The sequence below is a fragment of the Notolepis coatsorum genome (genome assembly GCF_963971535.1).
Source record: "Notolepis coatsorum genome assembly, chromosome: 12".
NCBI lineage: Eukaryota > Metazoa > Chordata > Actinopteri > Aulopiformes > Paralepididae > Notolepis > Notolepis coatsorum.
In genome coordinates, this window is record NC_140176.1 from 20,000,433 (window position 1) to 20,020,364 (window position 19,932).

Sequence of the window (19,932 nt, forward strand, 5' to 3'; positions counted from 1 at the left end):
AAGACTTTCTTATAATAATATGGGTAGACTACTGTCTCTAATATCAAACGGCAAAAAAAACATAACTTTATTACATCAACCAACCCCTAGAGGGTGACATTAGCCCACATATAAATGTGGTCGGGAACACTGTGGCCAAGCTCCGGGTGGTCGAAGGACCAAGAGTACAGTGTCCAGGCGGAAAACATATCTCTCCAATCACCAGGCTGGAAAATAGAATCACAAAAAAACAGGAGTAGGCCTATCTCGCAAAATGAGCATTTCCCCTACAAACTTATCCAAAACAAACAATTCTCATAAAACTCTTTGGCGAACATTGTTACTCAGCTGAAAAAGTTGTACCCTTGCTGCTGACCTGTTGTACAGAACTTGTAAGTTGCTTTGGATAAAAGTGTCAGCTAAATGACAAAATGCAAATGTTAATGTAAATGCAGGGGGAATAGGGCAGGGGTGTGAATTCCACCATCTGAACAGAAATGAGACATTGGTGATTCAGAGGGTGCATGTCGCTGATCTCATCGTATGTTTTTGCTGTTGTTGGCCAGTCCTTCCCCTTCCAACACACCCCGCCCACCCTTAGTGTGTGACATGCAGACGCACGCATGCACACACATCTTACCTTCCCCCGGCCTGACTTATCTTGGAATGACTTGAACTCTCTGAAACAATAGCCTTCATATTCATTCTGCAGTCACAACCACTTCAGCCAGCCAAGTGTTGTTGGGAGGGGTAAGTCAGAGTTTTACAGCTTGATTTCACTTATGAAGGAATATCAAACATGACTACTAGGACTGTGTTGATTGTACTACCCGCTCTCCAAAAGATTGCCCAAGCAAATCACATTTAAATTAAAAAAATTGTGTCTAAAATCAGTACCATTCATTTATGATTGTGAATTCTCCCAACGATTTGTGCTTTTCAGGTTTTCCTGAAATGGATTCTTCTGTCGAGATGGACGCCACAACCATGCCAACATATGATGATGAACTAGTTTCACCCTGCAACAGGGACAGTGACAACCTCCTTGGGGCTCAGATGTCTTACATCTACTACTTCATGGTTGTCTTCAGTCTCCTTGGTAATGGACTGGTTTTGCTCATCATCTACAGGTGAATGTTTGGATTTTCTTTTTCCTGATGGAGATTGTGTTGTATTTCTTCTTGACATATACCGTATGAGGGCTGAGAAGGAGACAGAATTGGGGAGACACAGGACAGAAGGTTCTGGTGAATTCAGTCCTAGACTATACTGTAGGCTACAGTATTTGTAGTTCCAGAGGTGGGGGTCTACATCTGTGGAAAATGTTACCTTTGTCATGGCTTTAACCCAGACTTTGGCCTTTTGACATTTGCTAACATTAGATGACCAACAGGTCACTTTGACCCTTATTGTATTTTCAAATGTACAGTATATACTGTACATTTTCTCTAAAGATCCGACATCAGTCCGCATTATTGTCAAACAGTTTACTCATTAGATCAGCCATCTGTCTTAGTATAGTTTTTATGTATTTTTTAGAGAGGGAGAATGTACATTAACCTGTTAAGCCCTAAGTCCTCCCCCCCTAGGAATCACACTTAGGGGATACTTGTTTACCTATATGACTAAGTGTGTTGTTGTGTTCCTGATCACCCTGCAGTGTCCAGGTGTGAACAGTGTTTTATCTGTGTGTAGCTAAACGTAATTTATATATCTTTGTTTTATGAGTGGAATCTTTGAACTATAGTTGATACAATCTGTGACCATTTATTTAAAAAAAAATATTGATCAAATCTTCATTTTTACATAAAGTTCACTTTTAGGAAAAGTAAGTAGGCCTAGGCCTATATACAATAAATATTCACATTAGGTAGATCCATAGATCTGAGAACCCACCCTCCTGAAGTATTTCCAAATTCTATAAAAAACATTTTCCTTATTTAAAGATGACATTTTCTTATCCTGTTAAGCCCTAGCCCTATTTTCTGAAAATCCGCCTACAAATACATACCTAAGTAAATGGACGATTGCTCCACTTCTACAAGGTCCATTTGCATGTTCTTGGTATCTAGGGACATCTATGGATATCACGGAATGTATTCCCAGTGTCAGAAATATTGTGTCTGTTACTAGGCTTGAGTAAATTGTGATGAAACAAAGGAGAATATAAATTATGATTTTTCTTTGCATCTTTGACAGAGAATAACACCCTGCTAAAAATGACCAGACAATTCTAAGGAAATGAATAAAGGGAAGATGATTAAACAGAAGGTTTTGTAGATACAGTACTGAATTCTGCCATCCGGACACATGCAATTTGAAATATTATTATAGAATATAGAATAGCAGGCCTATAAATTACCTTATTATAGCCATGTTGCACATCTATGGATCGAGCCAAATCTACTCATTCCAATAACAGAGTTCAATTTGGATTTAGTATCACCAGGCGTGCAGGAAGAATAGTAGATAGAATTCTTAACAACAACGAAATATAAGTTCAATAGATAGGAATGATGACATGATGAAACATGTGTCCGACTTCCTCCTCTACTGTTCTTGTAATGTTAGTTGATGATACTGATGATGACGATGATGACGATAGTGCTGCATCTATTGAACTTAATATTTCGTTGTTGTTAAGAAATCTATCTACTATTCTTCTAGCAATTCCCGACATTCTGTCTGTGTGGGAAGGCGGGATAGAATAATTGAACATGCGTAAAGGCTGACTGATCTGATTACGGAAGTACACCACTTTATTCTTTTAAATAAAATAATAAAGTCACTGGGTATCCCATGCCGCCCAGTTTTGGTCCGCACGATACCCATCTGGGTGACCCCGCGGACCCATCTGGGCCTCTCTCTCGTGGACAAAAACTGGGCGGCGCGCGCGGAGCAAAACTTGGCGGCACACGCGGACCAACTGGATAGGTGGTGTCTCTTGTATTCGACAGGCTTTTGTCCCAATCGGCGTCTCATAGGGAGTGAATGGGACATACACAGGGTTAGAGACAGACACGGGGGTGTGTGAGGGAGACACGGGGGTGTGTGCAGGTGAAACCATAACAGTCTCCTCTGGCTGTCCCTCTGGTGACTCTGGCTTCCCCTCCAGTAGCACCAGTTACAGAGGAGTGAAAATGGACTTGATTGTAGAGTGGAGGTGGTGCCAAGTTATGCTGAATTGTGTACATTAGGCAGCAGTTAATAGTATATATTTTTGTAAAATTGCACAATGGTGGAAAGATCTTGGTTTTTTATCTAGTGTTTTGTCTCCAGTGACTTCTCATGATTGTTGTATAGCTTGCCTTGCATCAATCAATTACACAGGATTATACAGTATAGAGAACACACACACATACTGTACACACTTCAAATGCTTAATTTGAAGCCAGCGATAGAATCACACAATGCAAAAGGATTCAAACACTTTTTCAATATACTTTTGATGACATCGATCAATACAAAAACATCTATGATACAAAAAGCATACATGTATTTCGCTCCACACTATCTGGACACCAAGCACAGCAGAGATATTATAGCAAAAACATAGAGACAACGTTGCTGCATTAATGGTGTCAGTTACAAAATGCCATTTTTGGTACCAAGCTGCAGTGCATTTGTGTTTCCTCTCTCAGAAGCGGAACATGACCACACACACACACACGTGCTCCCTACTAATGCTTCTCTAATTTTATAGTAACATGTGGTACAGTAGAAACACATAAAAGGCTGTTTACATTTTTACATGTGTCCTGCAAGCTACAATTTCCCCTCAGTCAAAATATTGGAGATTACATTTTGAACTACTTCAAATAATTTATTAATGTGGACTGCCTACTGTCATTAAAAAACAAAGAATAATAATAATAATAATAATAATAATAATAATAATAATAATAATAATAATAATAATAATAATAATAATAATAATAATAATAATAATAATAATAATAATAATAATAATAATAATAATAATAATAATAATAGTGCAATATGTCCTTAGGGTTAGGTTTAACACGCTGAGGAAGACTAAGTCCTTTTTGAGTTGGTTGTAGGGGGTAGGTACAGGGGCTCTTGAGGGGTTATATGGTCAGAAAGCTGGGACCCGAAAGATTCATTTCAGATGCAGACGTCTGCTGAGTCTCTAGGACAAACTGTTAACTAGTTATGAAAGTGGGGGGGATAAAGGACAAGGGACTGACCCGTACCAATTACAAACTACACTCTACTGTGTGCTGTCAGAGAAAATATATTCCAGAGGAGTGAAAAATAAATATAAAAAGGTTTACGTTTGAATGATACATACACACACGAATGAATAAGGGTTTGTCTCTGTACCCTGAGGTTAACAGTTGCTACCCATAGATGCTGACACCAGTGCAGAATATAATATGCAGGAATAACATGTGGTCTGGTTAACTGCCACACAGCAAAAACTGCTAACACTATAGTGTTAACAACGGTTTCCATTTGTTTTCACTCATCTGATATGAGTGTGGGTGAAGCTTGTCTGCCAAACTCACATGCATACAATTGATTGTCACAAATGCCCTGAACAAGGGGCACAAGCATCTGTTGTTATTGCACTTCACCCATATACATATTTAGCCTACTGATTCATGCAAGGTATAGTTACACCATACGTTCTGGAAAATTGCACTCTAAAACACCGGCTTTATTCGAAAGTTTTACCAAATGGTATTATATTGATATTAGTCTAACTTACAATGTCAGCAACAACGTTATGTTATTTAATTTGTTACAGTCAGATGAAAATAAAACACGTTTTATAAAGTAATTGTTAGAACTGGAATGGTATTATTAAGTACTCATATCGGTAATCTGTATCTTTCAGACCACTTGTACTTGGTCTGAAAAAAGGTGGTGTCAATAAATCTAATCAAATGCTTGCAACATGTCTATCACATTGTAAGGAATTGTGGAGAATGGACTGCTTAGTAACCAACAGTAGGCAGTTGTGACTATTGGGATTTGCCGATGGCGCTGCACGGTTCGGCTGCCTCTCTGTGGGCTCCGTCGAGATTGTGCTTATTTTGGTATTTGTAGTTTTACTTGTTTTCTATGCACCAACTGCTAGTGCAGTTAATATGTATGACCGTCAGACACTTTTTAACATTGGACTAGAGTTCACTCACTGTCTCTGGATTGCTCTTTCGACCGTCTTGTTGACGCACACTGGCCTGCAGAGATTCTCAGGCAGAACGCAGTGGAGTACAAGAACAATGTAACAATGTAATCAAAAAAGTCAACCAACAAACTAGATTCTTGTACCGGATCTCCTCTCTGGTAAACAAGAATACCCTGAAGACTCTGGCAGGAGCACTCATTCAAGGGTACTACGACTATGCTTGCACCTCATGGTACCAAAGTACCTCAAAGGCGCTAAAAACAAAATTACAAACATCTCAAAACTAACTGGTCAGACTACTACTTGACCTTACTCCTAGAACCCACCTCACCCCTGCCCACTTTGACTACCTAGGCTAGGATGGCTTAGAGTAGAAGACAGAGTACAGCAACTTGCCATATGCCTGGTCTACAAGATACACTACACGACTGAGATACCCATGTACATGTCAAAATACTTCCCAAAGGTCAGTGAATACCACGACCACAACACCAGAGGGACTTCCACAAATCATGTTAAACCCAGATTCGGCTCAAACAAGGGACTAAACACGTTTCGCAATTGTGCCACATCAATGTGGAACGCCCTACCCAAAGCTGTAAAGGAATGTGAATCACTACCCACTTTCAAAACCACTCTCAAAGAACACCTACGGGAGACAGCAATTTGAAACTGGCCCCTGTAAATGTCCTAACCCAACCCCCTCCAATGTACAGTAAATGACCTAACCCAAGAATACACGAGACCCTCCTCTTGGAACCAAGTATGGTTTTGTCGATATTCCAATGTACATTTTTGCTTGTACAGTTGTACAGTTCCCCCCCCCCCACCCCACCTACCCAACCCCCCCCCCCCCCCCCAAGCACCTCCAATGTACAGTTCCCCCACCCCACCTACCCAACCTCCTCCAATGTACAGTTTCTACGTCAAATGTATATACTATCTTTTTTAGACTCTTTTTGTACCACAAACAGTACTGTATTTGCAAATCTGGTATGTCATAAATGTATAGATGTAGCAGTACTGTCTATCTGTATGTTGTGTATGTCATAGTTATGATGAATTGAAAATGGGGGGCCCTGATGTAAACAAGATGAAGTCTTTCTCTGGTCTGCATCCCCTTAACAATTGTGTGAATTGAGCTGTACCTGTACCCATTCTGCAATCTGTTAATAAAGTTTTCAATCAATCAATCAACATCAACTAGTAGTGATGTGAGATAAGGAGGTAATTTCCCTTTAATGGCCCTAAGGATAAATAAATACCAGTGTTGATTTTGCCTATCTGCCAGAGAAGACCAACCCACTTTCTCATATAAAATGCAGTGGTGTGTATCATACATGTATCTGTCACAAGTGATACACCTAAGAGCAGAATGATAAGCAGAATCTAATGGTTTAAGAGTTGAAGGGGCAACATTTCTGTAAATCACGTCTCCATAATCCAAGACAGATAGAAAGACTGCTTCAATAACCCTCTTTCTACACATCATTGGGGAACTAGATCTATTCCTGTAGAGGACACCAATTATTTGCCTCAATTTACTGGCAAGGTTGTCTATATATTTAAACAAAAATGTATCATCGAGCCAGATAATTATGACGACTTTGTCCACTTTCACGCATTGGTATCTGCCTGATAAAAAAGCTCTGGAACCAACTGCAAACAATTTCATCAAAACCAATACTGTACAGTCTGTCTATTCAACAGAAGAGAATGATCAACCGTATCGAATGCTTTGGACAGATCTATAAACATGACAAACAAAAAGTATTACATTTGAGGGAGATCTCCTCAAACAGGCCTCTCTGATTTGGGGGGCCAACGACTAGCATCTTAGTTTTATCTGCGTTAAGGAGCAGAACATTTAGCAACATCCAGTTTTTAATGGCAAGCAGGCAAGCCTCGAGATTGTGTAATTGGGAGGAATCATTCGGCTTAATAGGTAGGTATAATTGGGTGTCATTTGCGTAACAATGAAAGTTAATACCAAATTTGCGTATGATATTGTCAAGGGGTAGTATATAAATGGAAAATAGCAAAGGGCCCAGGACAGAGCCTTGTGGGACACCGCATGGACACCGCAATCTGACATGTTTGTAAATGTGAGACTCTTGTGGTTCCAATGAGCCTAATAATATTCGTATATATTATTGAAGTGAGAGGTCAAGGGACACTGTTCTAAGTGGACGTGGAGCTGGTATTTACAGATTCCTGAAGGTATCCACTGTTAGATGTTACCTCCATCTTTACTCTAGCTTTAAAATTCAGCCCACTGAAGCCTCCACAAGACAGTGGGTCTCATTCCCGAAAATTTTTCAAAGATATATTCTGGAAGATTTATCTTGGAACCACTGAGACATAATCTATAACAAGTTCACTCTGAGTCCTGAACGTGCTGGTAATATGTCTTAAGTGGCTGAAACGGTCGCACAAATGATATTATCTGATATCTGCTTGGAGAATGGCATTCTGTCTTAAACTCGAATGCGCGTTCCCGTTCAGCTCATTTGCATACAAAACAACGCCTCCAGAGGTCCTTATAAGGCAACTAGTGACGCAGCTGTGTGAAATGGAATGGCGGAAGTGCTTTGCGAGTCTTGCAAGCCGCGTGATTACGAAACCTAGCATCAGTCAGTGCCAATCAGAGAGCGTCTCAGAGAAATGCGGCTAGGTTTCGTAATCACGTTTACGCGCCATCAAAACTAGATTAGATTAATGTATTGGCATCATATACAGCTCGCGGTACACACCTGCCGCAGCGCGCGCACACACACACACGCGCGCGCAGTACTGTATATGAATGAACAAATGACATATAATATATATAGCCTACGGCGGGCGTAATGAATGAACGCAGTATGGCTTATTATTCCATAATTAAACCTATAGGCTACTGTTCATTCGTAGGCGCACACAAGACTTGTTATGGAATATTAATGCAGTCTATTTCCACCGATTAGCTTTAGTTCTTATTTATTTATCCACTGTCATTTCAGTGTTGGTGTATAGGCTATATCTCTATATGAATTGAAAATGGGGGACCCTGATGTAAACAAGACAAACGTCTTTCTCAGGTCTGCATCCCCGTAACAATTGTGTGTATTGAGCCGTACTGTATTGTACCCATTCTGCAATCTGTTAAATAAAGTTTTCATTCATTCATTCATAGTGTATTTCAATATAAGTTTAATTGATAATGATATATTCGAAGGAATGCAGGTTTATAGCTATATCAATGTACAGTAAATTACCAAGTATGGTTTTGTCAATATTCCAATGTACAGTTTTGCTTGTACAGTGTAAGTCTATCCCCCACCCACCCCTCCTATACCCAACCTCCTCCAACAGTTTCTACGTCAAATGTACTCTCTTTTCTGGACTCTTTTTGTATCACAAACAGTACTGTATTTGCAAATCTGGTATGTCATAAATGTATAGATGTAGCAGTACTGTCTATCTGTGTCGTGTGTGTCATATATGTTATGATGAATTGAAAATGGGGGACCCTGATGTAAACAAGACGAAATTCTTTCTCTGGTCTGCATCCCCTTATGTAATTGAGCTGTACTGTACTGTACCCATTCTGCAATCTGTTAATAAAGTTTTCAATCAATCACTCAATCAATCAATCAATCAATCAATCAATCAATCAATCAAACAAAGGTCTGTCCCATTGTATACCAATCAATGGGATACATTGCATGTTGACCTTCATTCTTTCAAATGTATATAATTAATCATTAAAACAGATGTGTAACAAATAAGAAATACAAATTCCACAGAAGGCATTAAATAATTATTATTTTCAATCATTTCACAATAATTGCATAATTGTGTTTGAATATCTGAGTAATTAAAGTAATTATACATTTGTCCAAAATAGCTGGTTCAGATATGGTTAAGCAGCTGCCCTGTGATCAGATGAATCCATATTATTTATTTTTCCGACATCAAATGCGTAATTTCTTATCATACAAATTTGTCATATTGTCATATTTATTTTAATTATGATTAAGTAATTAATTCCAAGGAGGCCTGTAGCGTTGACGTGAAGGAATCACTATGAGAACACAGTCTGTCAAGTTATAATAACATTTTAAATTAGTCAATCAATCATGCGATTTGATCGTGGGCTGAGAGCATATTTAAGTGTGCTCCTCAGCACTCTTAAATCTGCTCTCAGCCACGATCAAATAAGATCTCAGGAAAATTTGGGGACTCCCACTCCCAGCCCTAATATGTCTTAAATGGGCCGAAATCTGGCTAAGACGAAATATTTTGTTGTAACTTTGTTCGGGAATGAGACCCAGTAATGTTGGTGATACACTCACCCTCAGAAGAAGAGGAACATGTTGGTTTCTTTACAGGTTTTTTTGCAGGGGGGGATTATGATTAGGGATATTTGGGTCATGGTTAGATGGTGGTTAGATGATAATCTGTGACAGCTCACTGTATGTTGTGTTACATGTGGTACTTCTTAACTCTCAGAGACCTGGTGAGGGCGTTGGCGAATATACTGGTATCATATGAAACTAGACGACATTAGGAATCCATTGGTACCTACCAACCATGTCATGTTAGCTTGTCAGGAAGGGGGCTAAATAATGCTCCACAATTAGGTCTATGGTGAGTCTGTAAGGTTTAAAGTTAACATTTCTTGAGGTTTGCCAGCTACTTCTACAAGGTATTTTAATACTACTATATTGGCATAATATTAGTCTTAGTCCTTCTTACTCTCAACCTCAATTATATTAGGATTTACTGTAATCTGATCCCCATTTAGGTTTGAGAAGCTGAACTCGGTGACCAACATCTTCCTTCTAAACCTGGTGGCGTCTGACCTGACTTTGATGTGCAGCCTTCCCTTCTGGGGTGTCTATCAGCAGCAGTCCAACTGGGGGTTTGGCAGACCCATGTGCAAGATTGTAGGCAGCACCTACTTCCTGGGTTTGTACAGTTCTGTCCTGTTCCTGGCCTTACTAACCTTCGATCGACACCTGTGTGTCGTTTACGCCCTGGCTGCACCGCGTCTGAGGCGACGAAGATACGCCGTGATATCCTGTGTTGTGGTGTGGCTGGTCAGTGGTCTGGCGTGCATCAAACCACTGATGCACTATACCACCTTCACTCAAAGTTACACCAACATTACATTCTGTGATGATGACACTTCCAGTAATGATGACCTTCTGAATTCTTCTTGGAAGTACCTTCAGCTCTCCTTGTTCTATCTCTTCCCTCTGACTGTTATTGTATACTGCTATGCCAGGATCACCATCACAGTCATAAAGTCCAGGATGGTCACCAAGTTTAGGACTGTTAGACTGATATTTTTCATTGTCCTGCTGTTTTTCGTGTGCTGGACACCTTATAACGTGATATTAATGATGCATGATGACGCTATTGAATGTGATGATATGCGCACAATGGGTTATTCCCTTCATGTCACTCAAAACATTGCCTACCTTTACTTCTTTATCAGTCCCGTCTTCTATACGTTTGTTGGAAAAAAGTTCCAGAACTTTTTCCGACAGCTGTTGGTGAAACGCTTCCCAAACTTGAGGAGACCTTGTTCTGTCAGTCAAACCAGTAAGACCACTGTGTCCCTGTAGGGACTGCAAGTGTTCTCAATAGGTCCATGTGCTATGCGATTTTATGATAAAAAGGGCACACTCCAAGGGCACACTCCATTTAAATACCTATTCCATGATTTTACCATAATACTGTAAATGTGCATATATTTCAGTGTTCATTTTGTAAACTAAAAACAATAAGAAGCAATACAATATCATCTAACATAAAAGCCAACATTTAAACAAGACAAAGCACAATAAAACAAGACAAAGTTGGAGATATCCATTGCACGAGTTTTAGGCGTTAACGAAACAAATATTGCTATCTGGTTGGCAGCGGTTGCAAAGCTTAAAGAGCGCATATAACGTTCAATTGCTAGATCATTTATTGTATATAATGTATTTAACTCACGCTGAGGTCCTGGGGTGAGTGTGTGTGGGGGGGGGGGGGGGGGGGGGGGGGGGGGGAGCAGAGCGAGCGAGTGCCATTGTCCACTCAAGTAAATCATCAACCACTGCTGTCCTATTTTCGATAATTTTATATTTCAAACTATATATCTATATAACATTTTATATAATGTATATACTATTGCCACCCCTTAGGGCGGCTACGTGGCGTAGTGGGCAAGGCGCTCGCCACGAATGACGGAGACATTGGGCTTGCCTGTTCAAGCCCAGAGCTCCACATTGCTTTCAGTTTAGCTGGTCGTTCATACTAATACACATTGGCCGTATTAGGGGGTGGGAAACTGATGGGTGGGGATCGGGCGTTGTGGACAGCGACTCCTACAGGTCGGTTGGTGCGCCTGCGCAGTAGAATCAGGAAGTGTCGGGGGCAGCGTGAGCCTCCCACGCGTTACTCCTCGCCACTGAGAGATCGAGCTGCGCAGGTGAAAAGATGCGACTGCTGTTACCTCAAGTACCGGAGGGGACTTGTGCTACAGTATGTATGACTTAGTCCACATTGCAGCCGGCTTGTGGGAGGCAAGAAACAGCGTTCGTGACAGGGGAGGGTTGAATTGGAGCAGAGCGAGCGAGTGCCATTGTCCACTTGTTTTCTTTTTCGTTTAGTTATTATTATTTTATTTTTTTCTTGTAATTTTAATGATGTATATTTTCTGGGCCCCCTTTGGCTGTGGGTCTGGTGGCCGTGGGCTCTGACTGGGGGGGGGGCTGTGGTTGGGGGTCTCTGCGGGTCTCTGCGTTAAAGAGGCGTGGTGCTTTGGCCTGCGGGGGCGCCGGACTCCGGGTCCTCCGGGGTTGGGGTTCGCGGCTGCCGGGCCTGGGGATGGAGGGGGCTCAGGAAGCCTGTTTTTATAGTAAATGTTTTATTTTCCTTATACTTTGTGACAGCTTATTTGAACTGGATATGTATGTAAATGTATAATCTGTCTAATTTATTGTCTAATCATTGTTGGGTTAGTTTATGTTTTTGGATGTCTTGTATTATTATTATTATTATTATTATTATTATTATTATTATTATTATTATTATTATTATTATTATTATTATTATTATTATTATTATTATTATTATTATTATTATTATTATTATTATTATTATTATTATTATTGTGTTGTGAGTTGTGATGTTTCATGTTTGAAAAAATAAAAAATAAAATGTAGACCAACATCAAAGCTTACTGACAATAAAGATGATAGGCATCTTTACCCTTGGCGGTCAGTTACATACTCTATATATGCAGCTTACAATAAAAATTTTCATCTTTTCAATATAGATTTCCACTGTAATACACTCAAGTAAATCATCAACCACTGCTGTCCTATTTTCGATAATTTTATATTTCAAACTATATATCTATATAACATTTTATATAATGTATATACTATTGCCACCCCTTAGGGCGGCTACGTGGCGTAGTGGGCAAGGCGCTCGCCACGAATGACGGAGACATTGGGCTTGCCTGTTCAAGCCCAGAGCTCCACATTGCTTTCAGTTTAGCTGGTCGTTCATACTAATACACATTGGCCGTATTAGGGGGTGGGAAACTGATGGGTGGGGATCGGGCGTTGTGGACAGCGACTCCTACAGGTCGGTTGGTGCGCCTGCGCAGTAGAATCAGGAAGTGTCGGGGGCAGCGTGAGCCTCCCACGCGTTACTCCTCGCCACTGAGAGATCGAGCTGCGCAGGTGAAAAGATGCGACTGCTGTTACCTCAAGTACCGGAGGGGACTTGTGCTACAGTATGTATGACTTAGTCCACATTGCAGCCGGCTTGTGGGAGGCAAGAAACAGCGTTCGTGACAGGGGAGGGTTGAATTGGATGATACGAAATTGGGATGGGAGAAAATATAGAAAAATGGGAGAAAAAGTGGATAAAAAAAAAAAATACTATTGCCACCCCTCCACCATTCTGGTTATTTCTGTTCACATAATTTAGTTCATATCCATCCAGATCAAAACCTATTCCCTTCTCCTCACTAATCCAGGTTTCTGATATGGCTATGATATTCAATGGAATCTTGAACTGTCTCAGATATTCTTTTATGTAGTTAAAATTGGCGTACAGGCTTCTACTATTGAAATGATGAGTAATAACTGCAGCTGTTGTTGATATTACTAAATAGGTTGTTTTCCGGATCAATATTGTTTTCTATATCTTGTGTTTTATGCTAATTTTGTTTGTGTGGTGTGTTCAGTCCGCGAGTTTTAATAATAATAATAATAATAATATCTTAAATTTATATAGCGCCTTTCAGGAGACCAAAGGCGCTTAACAGCTAAGGGAGGGGGTCAGGGAACAACGTAACAACAAAATATTAATCAAAAGAAAAGAAAAGAAAGAAAACGAAAGAAAAAGGGGAAATCAGGAAGAGTCATTTAAAATTTGGTGAAAAGGTGGGTTTTGAGTTGGGATTTGAAAGAGTGCAGGGATGTAGCACTACGGATGTTTGGAGGGAGAGAGTTCCAGAGGGTGGGTGCGGCCACAGGGGATGGAGAGGAGACCGGAGTCAGAGGACCGCAGCCTCCGGGGCGGAATGTAGGGATGGAGGTGGTCCGCTAGGTACCGGGGGGCAAGGGAGTGAAGGGCTTTATAGGTGATGAGGAGGATCTTGAAATTGATGCGGGACTTGACTGGAAGCCAGTGGAGGTGGATGAGGGTGGGGGTGATGTGGTGCCAGGACTTGGTGCGGGTGAGAACCCTGGCAGCAGGATTTTGGACATATTGTAGCCTGTTCAGGGCATTACTGGGTAGCCCTATGAGGACAGAGTTTGCATAGTCCAGACGGGAGGTGACGAAAGCGTGGATGAGAGTCTCTGCTACGGAGTCGGGGAGAGATGGCCGGAGTCGGGAAATGTTCCTGAGATGGAAAAAGGCTGATTTGGTTATTGTTTTGATGTGGGAATGAAAGGAGAGGGTGGAGTCCAGTATGACGCCCAGGTTGCGAACTTCTGGGGAAGGGTGGATTAGGCAGCCGTCCACATCAAGGAGGAGGTCTCCACTTCCTTGATCGCGACCCCCATTTTGTCAACCTCCTCGTGGAGTGCTGCAGTGCAACTTCGCATTTCCGCCTCATCTCTTTCAGTTTGTTTCTAATGAAGTTGAACTCTTTGGAAAGTGCACCTTTCAATTCTGATTTTATTATCGCTGAGAAGTCCGATTTTAGCACGAGGAGAATCTCTGCCTTCAAGGCTGCAGTGTCCGCGCCGGGCATTCTTGACGATGTGGTTAGCGGCGGCTTGGAAATGGGACCACGGTGGTGTAGTGGTTAACACTGTCGCCTCACAGCAAGAAGGTCCAGGGTTCGATTCCCGCTTGGGGACCAGGTTTCCATGATGCCAGTTACCCAGGTGGGGTATCTCCCAGGCCTTTCTGTGTGGAGTTTGCATGTTCTCCGCGTGCTCGCAAGGGTTTCCCCCCCGATAAGATAAACCCAATGGAAAAACATGCACAACAACAATAGATCGCTAACGCTGTGGCGTCCTTGACGAAGACGGACAGGAGCACTTGGATTGGTCCCATGGCGCGGCTCACGTTGACGCCTGTCTGCTCCCGGCTGCCCTTGGGGGGGGAAGGACGACGGGATGGGTTAATTGCAGATACGAATCGCATTCATGCATCGCATGCGTGCCGATTGATGACCTCTGAGCAGGTCCTAAATTATATAAATTATAAATTATAATGGGACTGGAAGGCCGGCCCGGCGTATTTGGATTTACGCAGATTCGCCGCCATCTGTCAGTGAAAACATTGTCCACTGGCTTAACACATCCACCGCCATAAACGGCTTACGACGGGTTTGCTGATCATGCGAATTCCGCCAATCCACGGCGTACGATGTTATTGAGATCATATTTCATTTTTTCGCCATGGTATTCATAATTCCGCCACCCAGCCTCGGCTGAGACAGTGGGACTGCCGTGCAACGCTTCAATACCGCCGCCTGGTGGATGATCGGGCGAGTTACAACCGGAAATGGATCTCTGGTGATCTCCGTGCATCTGGGAAATGCGTCCGGCAGTCACATATTGTTGCGGGACTCTAGACACACATCCGTGTATATGGATCGCTGCCATAACTCAATAATCGATATGATTTGGGCATTTATTGCGCCATACAAACCGGAAATGGATCTAGTCGATCGACGTCTGTCATGTTTATTTTATTTTTTATTTTTTTTTATTTTACTTTTATTTTACCAGGTAGTCACTTGAGATCAAAGATCTCTTTTTCGAGCAAGACCTGGCCAAAATGGCAGCAAAAACAAAAAACAAACATACAAAAATACATAAAAGGCAAAGTGGGGCAAGGGGATACATTTGAGCTGCAGCAAATCAGATTGAATGGGATTGGGGGAGATTGGAGGGTAGGGTAAAAAGGTAGAAAGAGGATGGAAGGTGAGGCCCTGCAGGAGGTTGCTGGGGAGAGAAGGTCAGGTTAAAAACATAAAGTATAACAGCACATTATGCAGTGAAGCAGCGACATTCTCCCATCTCATTCTTTAAAATGCCCTTAATTTGAACTTTAAAATCAGATATGGTAGTGAGGGCCTGCAGTTTCAAAGTTTTTTGAAGTCCATTCCAGGCAGAGGGAGCAGAGAACATGAAGGCCCTTTTCCCAAACTCTGTGCGGGTTCTGGGTACTGAGGCATATAAATAGTCCTGGGATCGTAAGCTGTAAAATGGGTTTGATGTGATGGTGAGGTATGAACCGAGGTAAAAAGGGAGCTGACCAATAATTGCTTTATAAATGAAGGTGTACCAATGAAGCAGTCTACGGGCAGTCAAGGACGGCCAGTTAACTTTAGCATACAGAGTGCAATGATGGGTAAGTGATCTATATCCAGAAATAAATCTTAATACACCATGGTAAGCAGTGTCCAACATGTGTAGTGAGGTGGAACAGGCATTCATGTATAAAACATCACCATAATCTAATACTGGTAAAAAAGTGGCAGCAACTAGTTGCTTCTTTGCATTAAAAGAAAAGCACGATTTGTTTCTGAAAAAGAAACCCAACCTCACTTTTAGCCTCTTGACCAGGCTTTCAACGTGTGGTTTAAAAGACAAGCTGTCATCAAGTAAAAAGCCAAGGTATTTAAAAGTCGACACAATCTGAATAGGAATGCCTTGCGATGTGTGTATAGAGGCAAGACAAGGCATTTTTGTTTTGGATTTAGTAAAAATCATAATTTTTGTTTTTTCCGGATTTAAAACAAGCTTTAGTTGCTGAAGTTGGGATTCTATTTCTTTAAACGTATTTTGCAAACTTTCCAGAGCTTTTGTCAACGTATTAGCACAACAGTAAATGACAGTGTCATCAGCATAAAAATGAAAGTTTGCATTTGGAACATTTTTGCCTAGATTATTGATATAGATTGTAAATAACAATGGTCCTAGAACAGAACCTTGTGGCACCCCCTTGTGGACAGATAAAACATCAGAATAAAAACCATCAGCCTGAACACATTGAGTCCTGTCAGCAAGATAATTACAGAACCAGCCAACAGCAGAGTCAGACAGTCCTACATTAATTAGCCTATGCTTCATTATATTATGGTCCACTGTATCAAATGCCTTTGAAAAATCAATAAAAAGGGAAGCACAATGTTGTTTCCTATCTAAAGCCCCAATTATATCGTTTACTACCTTTGTAGCTGCTGTAACGGTACTGTGACATTTCCTAAAACCAGATTGATCACAAGATAAAATAGCATTGTTATATAAGAACTCCTTCAGCTGATTACTTACCAGAGTTTCCAGTATCTTGGCTAAAGCTGACAAATTAGAAATTGGCCTGTAGTTGTTGGGGTTTGAAGGCTCACCACCTTTTAACAGGGGTAGAACATGAGCCTTTTTCCAAATCTTGGGTATTTCATTACAAGTCAAGGTTAAGTTAAAAATATAAGTTAGAGGTTCTGCAATAAAATCAGCAGAAAGCTTTAAATAATAGGGATCCAGTTTGTCTGGCCCAGCTCGTTTTTTAGGATTCAAATTCTTAAGGGCTTTATGCACTTCACCAATAGAGAAGGGCTGAAAATCAAATGTATTATGTGATGGGGGCTCAGTTTCAAGTGGGACCTGTGTTGTGGTATTGTTTGTTACTTGATCAAAGAGAAACCCAGAAGAGACAAAGTGTTTGTTAAAGCAGTTGAGCATCTCAGTTTTCTCATACACAGTAGATAGACCAGATACAATACAGGGTGGAAGACCAGCTGTGCTATTTGGGGATAAGGATTTGATTGTCTGCCAAAATTTCTGTGGGTTATTTAGGTTTTCTGTTGTGAGAGTGAGATAAAAACTTGATTTGGCCTTCTTTACTAAGGAAGTACATTTATTTCTTAAACATCTAAAAGTGGTCCAGAGAGCTTCAGAGTTTGCCTTCCTTGCCTTGGCCCAGATGAGATTCCTTTCTCGTATGAGGTTGGATAAATCTTTAGAAAACCAGGGGTTATCCCTGCCCCTAACTCTATACTTCCTAAAGGGGGCGTGTCTGTCTACAATTGGCAAAAACATATCCAGGAAGAGATTCCATGCTAATTCAACGTCAGGTATTAAAGAGACCCTGCTCCAATCATTTAGGTACATATCCTGCCAAAATCCCTGTTCAAAAAAGTGCTTTGTATCACGTTTAATAATGTAGCGAGGTTTTGACTTCGATATCTTTGTATCCCTAACACCCGCAATAACACAATGGTCACTCACATCATTAGGAAACATGCCTATCGAGATATACTTATGAGGATTATTTGTTAAGAACAAGTCAATAAGTGTAGATTTTTCAGGACATTTCAGATTTGGGCGAGTTGGGGAGAGTATTAATTGCGTAAAATTCATTGAATTGCAATATGCTTTAAATTCATCTGACGCCGGAGATAACCAGTCCCAATTGAAATCACCAACAATGACTATTTCATTGTCCGTTAATTGGGAAATAATGTCAGATATTGCGGCTAACGTTTCCTTTACAGCAGAATTAGGTCTGTAACAGCCGACAACCGTGACATTGCAACCCTTTGATAATTCAATTTGTAAGGCGATTATTTCGAACTGCTTAGGTATAGATTTCGTTACTAACACTTTGGTGTGGTATTTGGATTTAACATAGACAGCTATGCCACCACCACGTTTAGGACGATCAGTACGACTTAAATTATAGCCATCAATGGAAATGTCGTTATCGCAAATAGATTTGTTTAACCAAGTCTCAGAAATTATAATGATATCAGCTCCCGTTGTCTGCGCCCAGATTCGAACAAAATCAATTTTCGGCAAGAGACTTCTAACATTTACATGAATGATGCCAAGTCCAGATCTTGCATTGAAGTCAGAAGGAGTCTGAATACAATGAAGATCAGGACCAGGATTTGGTTGAACATTACCAGAGATCATCAGCAGTAACACAACCATGCATCTTAATTTAGCCATTTTAGGGGAGTTACACTTTGAATTTACATCAGAGCTTAGAATGGAGTAGAAAAGAGAGTCTGTTGACATAGTGAAATAGTTTTTTAGTGCATAGTGACATATCATGGTAACAGACAGTTGATCTGGGGATAAAGTCACAATTCTAGTAGGTCTACTACACCTGAACCTAGATAGAAAGGTCCAAGTGGATTTTGTGTGCTGGAGTGATAAACGGGACGAGAAAAGTTCACCAAGTCCATTTCCTTGCTGTTCCATTTGTGTTAGCAAATAGAACAGAGTTAGTACAGCGAACGCAACACGCATGATTTCAGCAAAAGTTCGATGCACAACAGAACGGCTTTGAACACAAATGTGTACGAGAGGGTAGGGGATTCGAGGGGTAGCAGTTGGACGAGACCAGGGGGAGGTATGAGAGGATCGCAGATGGGTAAGGGGTCGTTGACTAGACCCGGAGCCAGGCCCGGGAACAGCAAGCAGTGTGAGATGAGCAGACCGATTATAGGAGAGGAGTGAAGAGCAGCACAGTTGGTGGTGATGCTTGGTGGTGTTTAGTCAGACGCAGTTGACAGTGACTCAGCTATTGTAGCAGCAAGCAGGAGTTTAGCAGTAAGCATGTAGTTCAGCTCAAAGATTGATTTTCATGTAGCATGTAGACTACTGTTGCTTCCAGACAAAATTATTGGGAATTTAATCCAGTTCAGCCGACATTAGTCGAGGTAAAAACAGAGACTGATTGATTGATTATCAATCAGACAAACTCACAGCTCAGTTGACAGTGACTCAGCTATTGTAGCAGCAAGCAGGAGTTTAGGAGTAAGCACGTAGTCCAGCTCAAAGGTTGATTTTCATGTAGCATGTAGACTACTGTTGCTTCCAAGAAAAATGGGAATTTAATCCAGTTTAGCCGACATTAGACGAGGTAAAAACAGAGACAAACTCACAACTCACAAACGTGCAGCCATCTTGGAAAGGGGCGTGAACCTCGACATGAGCACTTGGATTGGTCCCATGGCGCGGCTCACGTTGACGCCTGTCTGCTCCCGGCTGCCCTTGGGGGGGGAAGGACGACGGGATGGGTTAATTGCAGATACGAATCGCATTCATGCATCGCATGCGTGCCGATTGATGACCTCTGAGCAGGTCCTAAATTATATAAATTATAAATTATAATGGGACTGGAAGGCCGGCCCGGCGTATTTGGATTTACGCAGATTCGCCGCCATCTGTCAGTGAAAACATTGTCCACTGGCTTAACACATCCACCGCCATAAACGGCTTACGACGGGTTTGCTGATCATGCGAATTCCGCCAATCCACGGCGTACGATGTTATTGA

General features: G+C 41.3%; 1 protein-coding gene across 1 annotated transcript; it reads left to right on the plus strand.

Moving 5' to 3' along the window:
* Positions 1 to 951: 951 nt before the first annotated feature.
* On the plus strand, positions 952 to 10,746 carry LOC311237795 (C-C chemokine receptor type 3-like; the record flags this gene model as incomplete). Its single annotated transcript, XM_084325773.1, has 2 exons — positions 952 to 1,109; positions 9,921 to 10,746. 2 exons carry the CDS (start codon positions 952 to 954, stop codon positions 10,744 to 10,746), a joined length of 984 nt encoding a protein of 327 aa, XP_084181899.1.
* Positions 10,747 to 19,932: the final 9,186 nt, after the last annotated feature.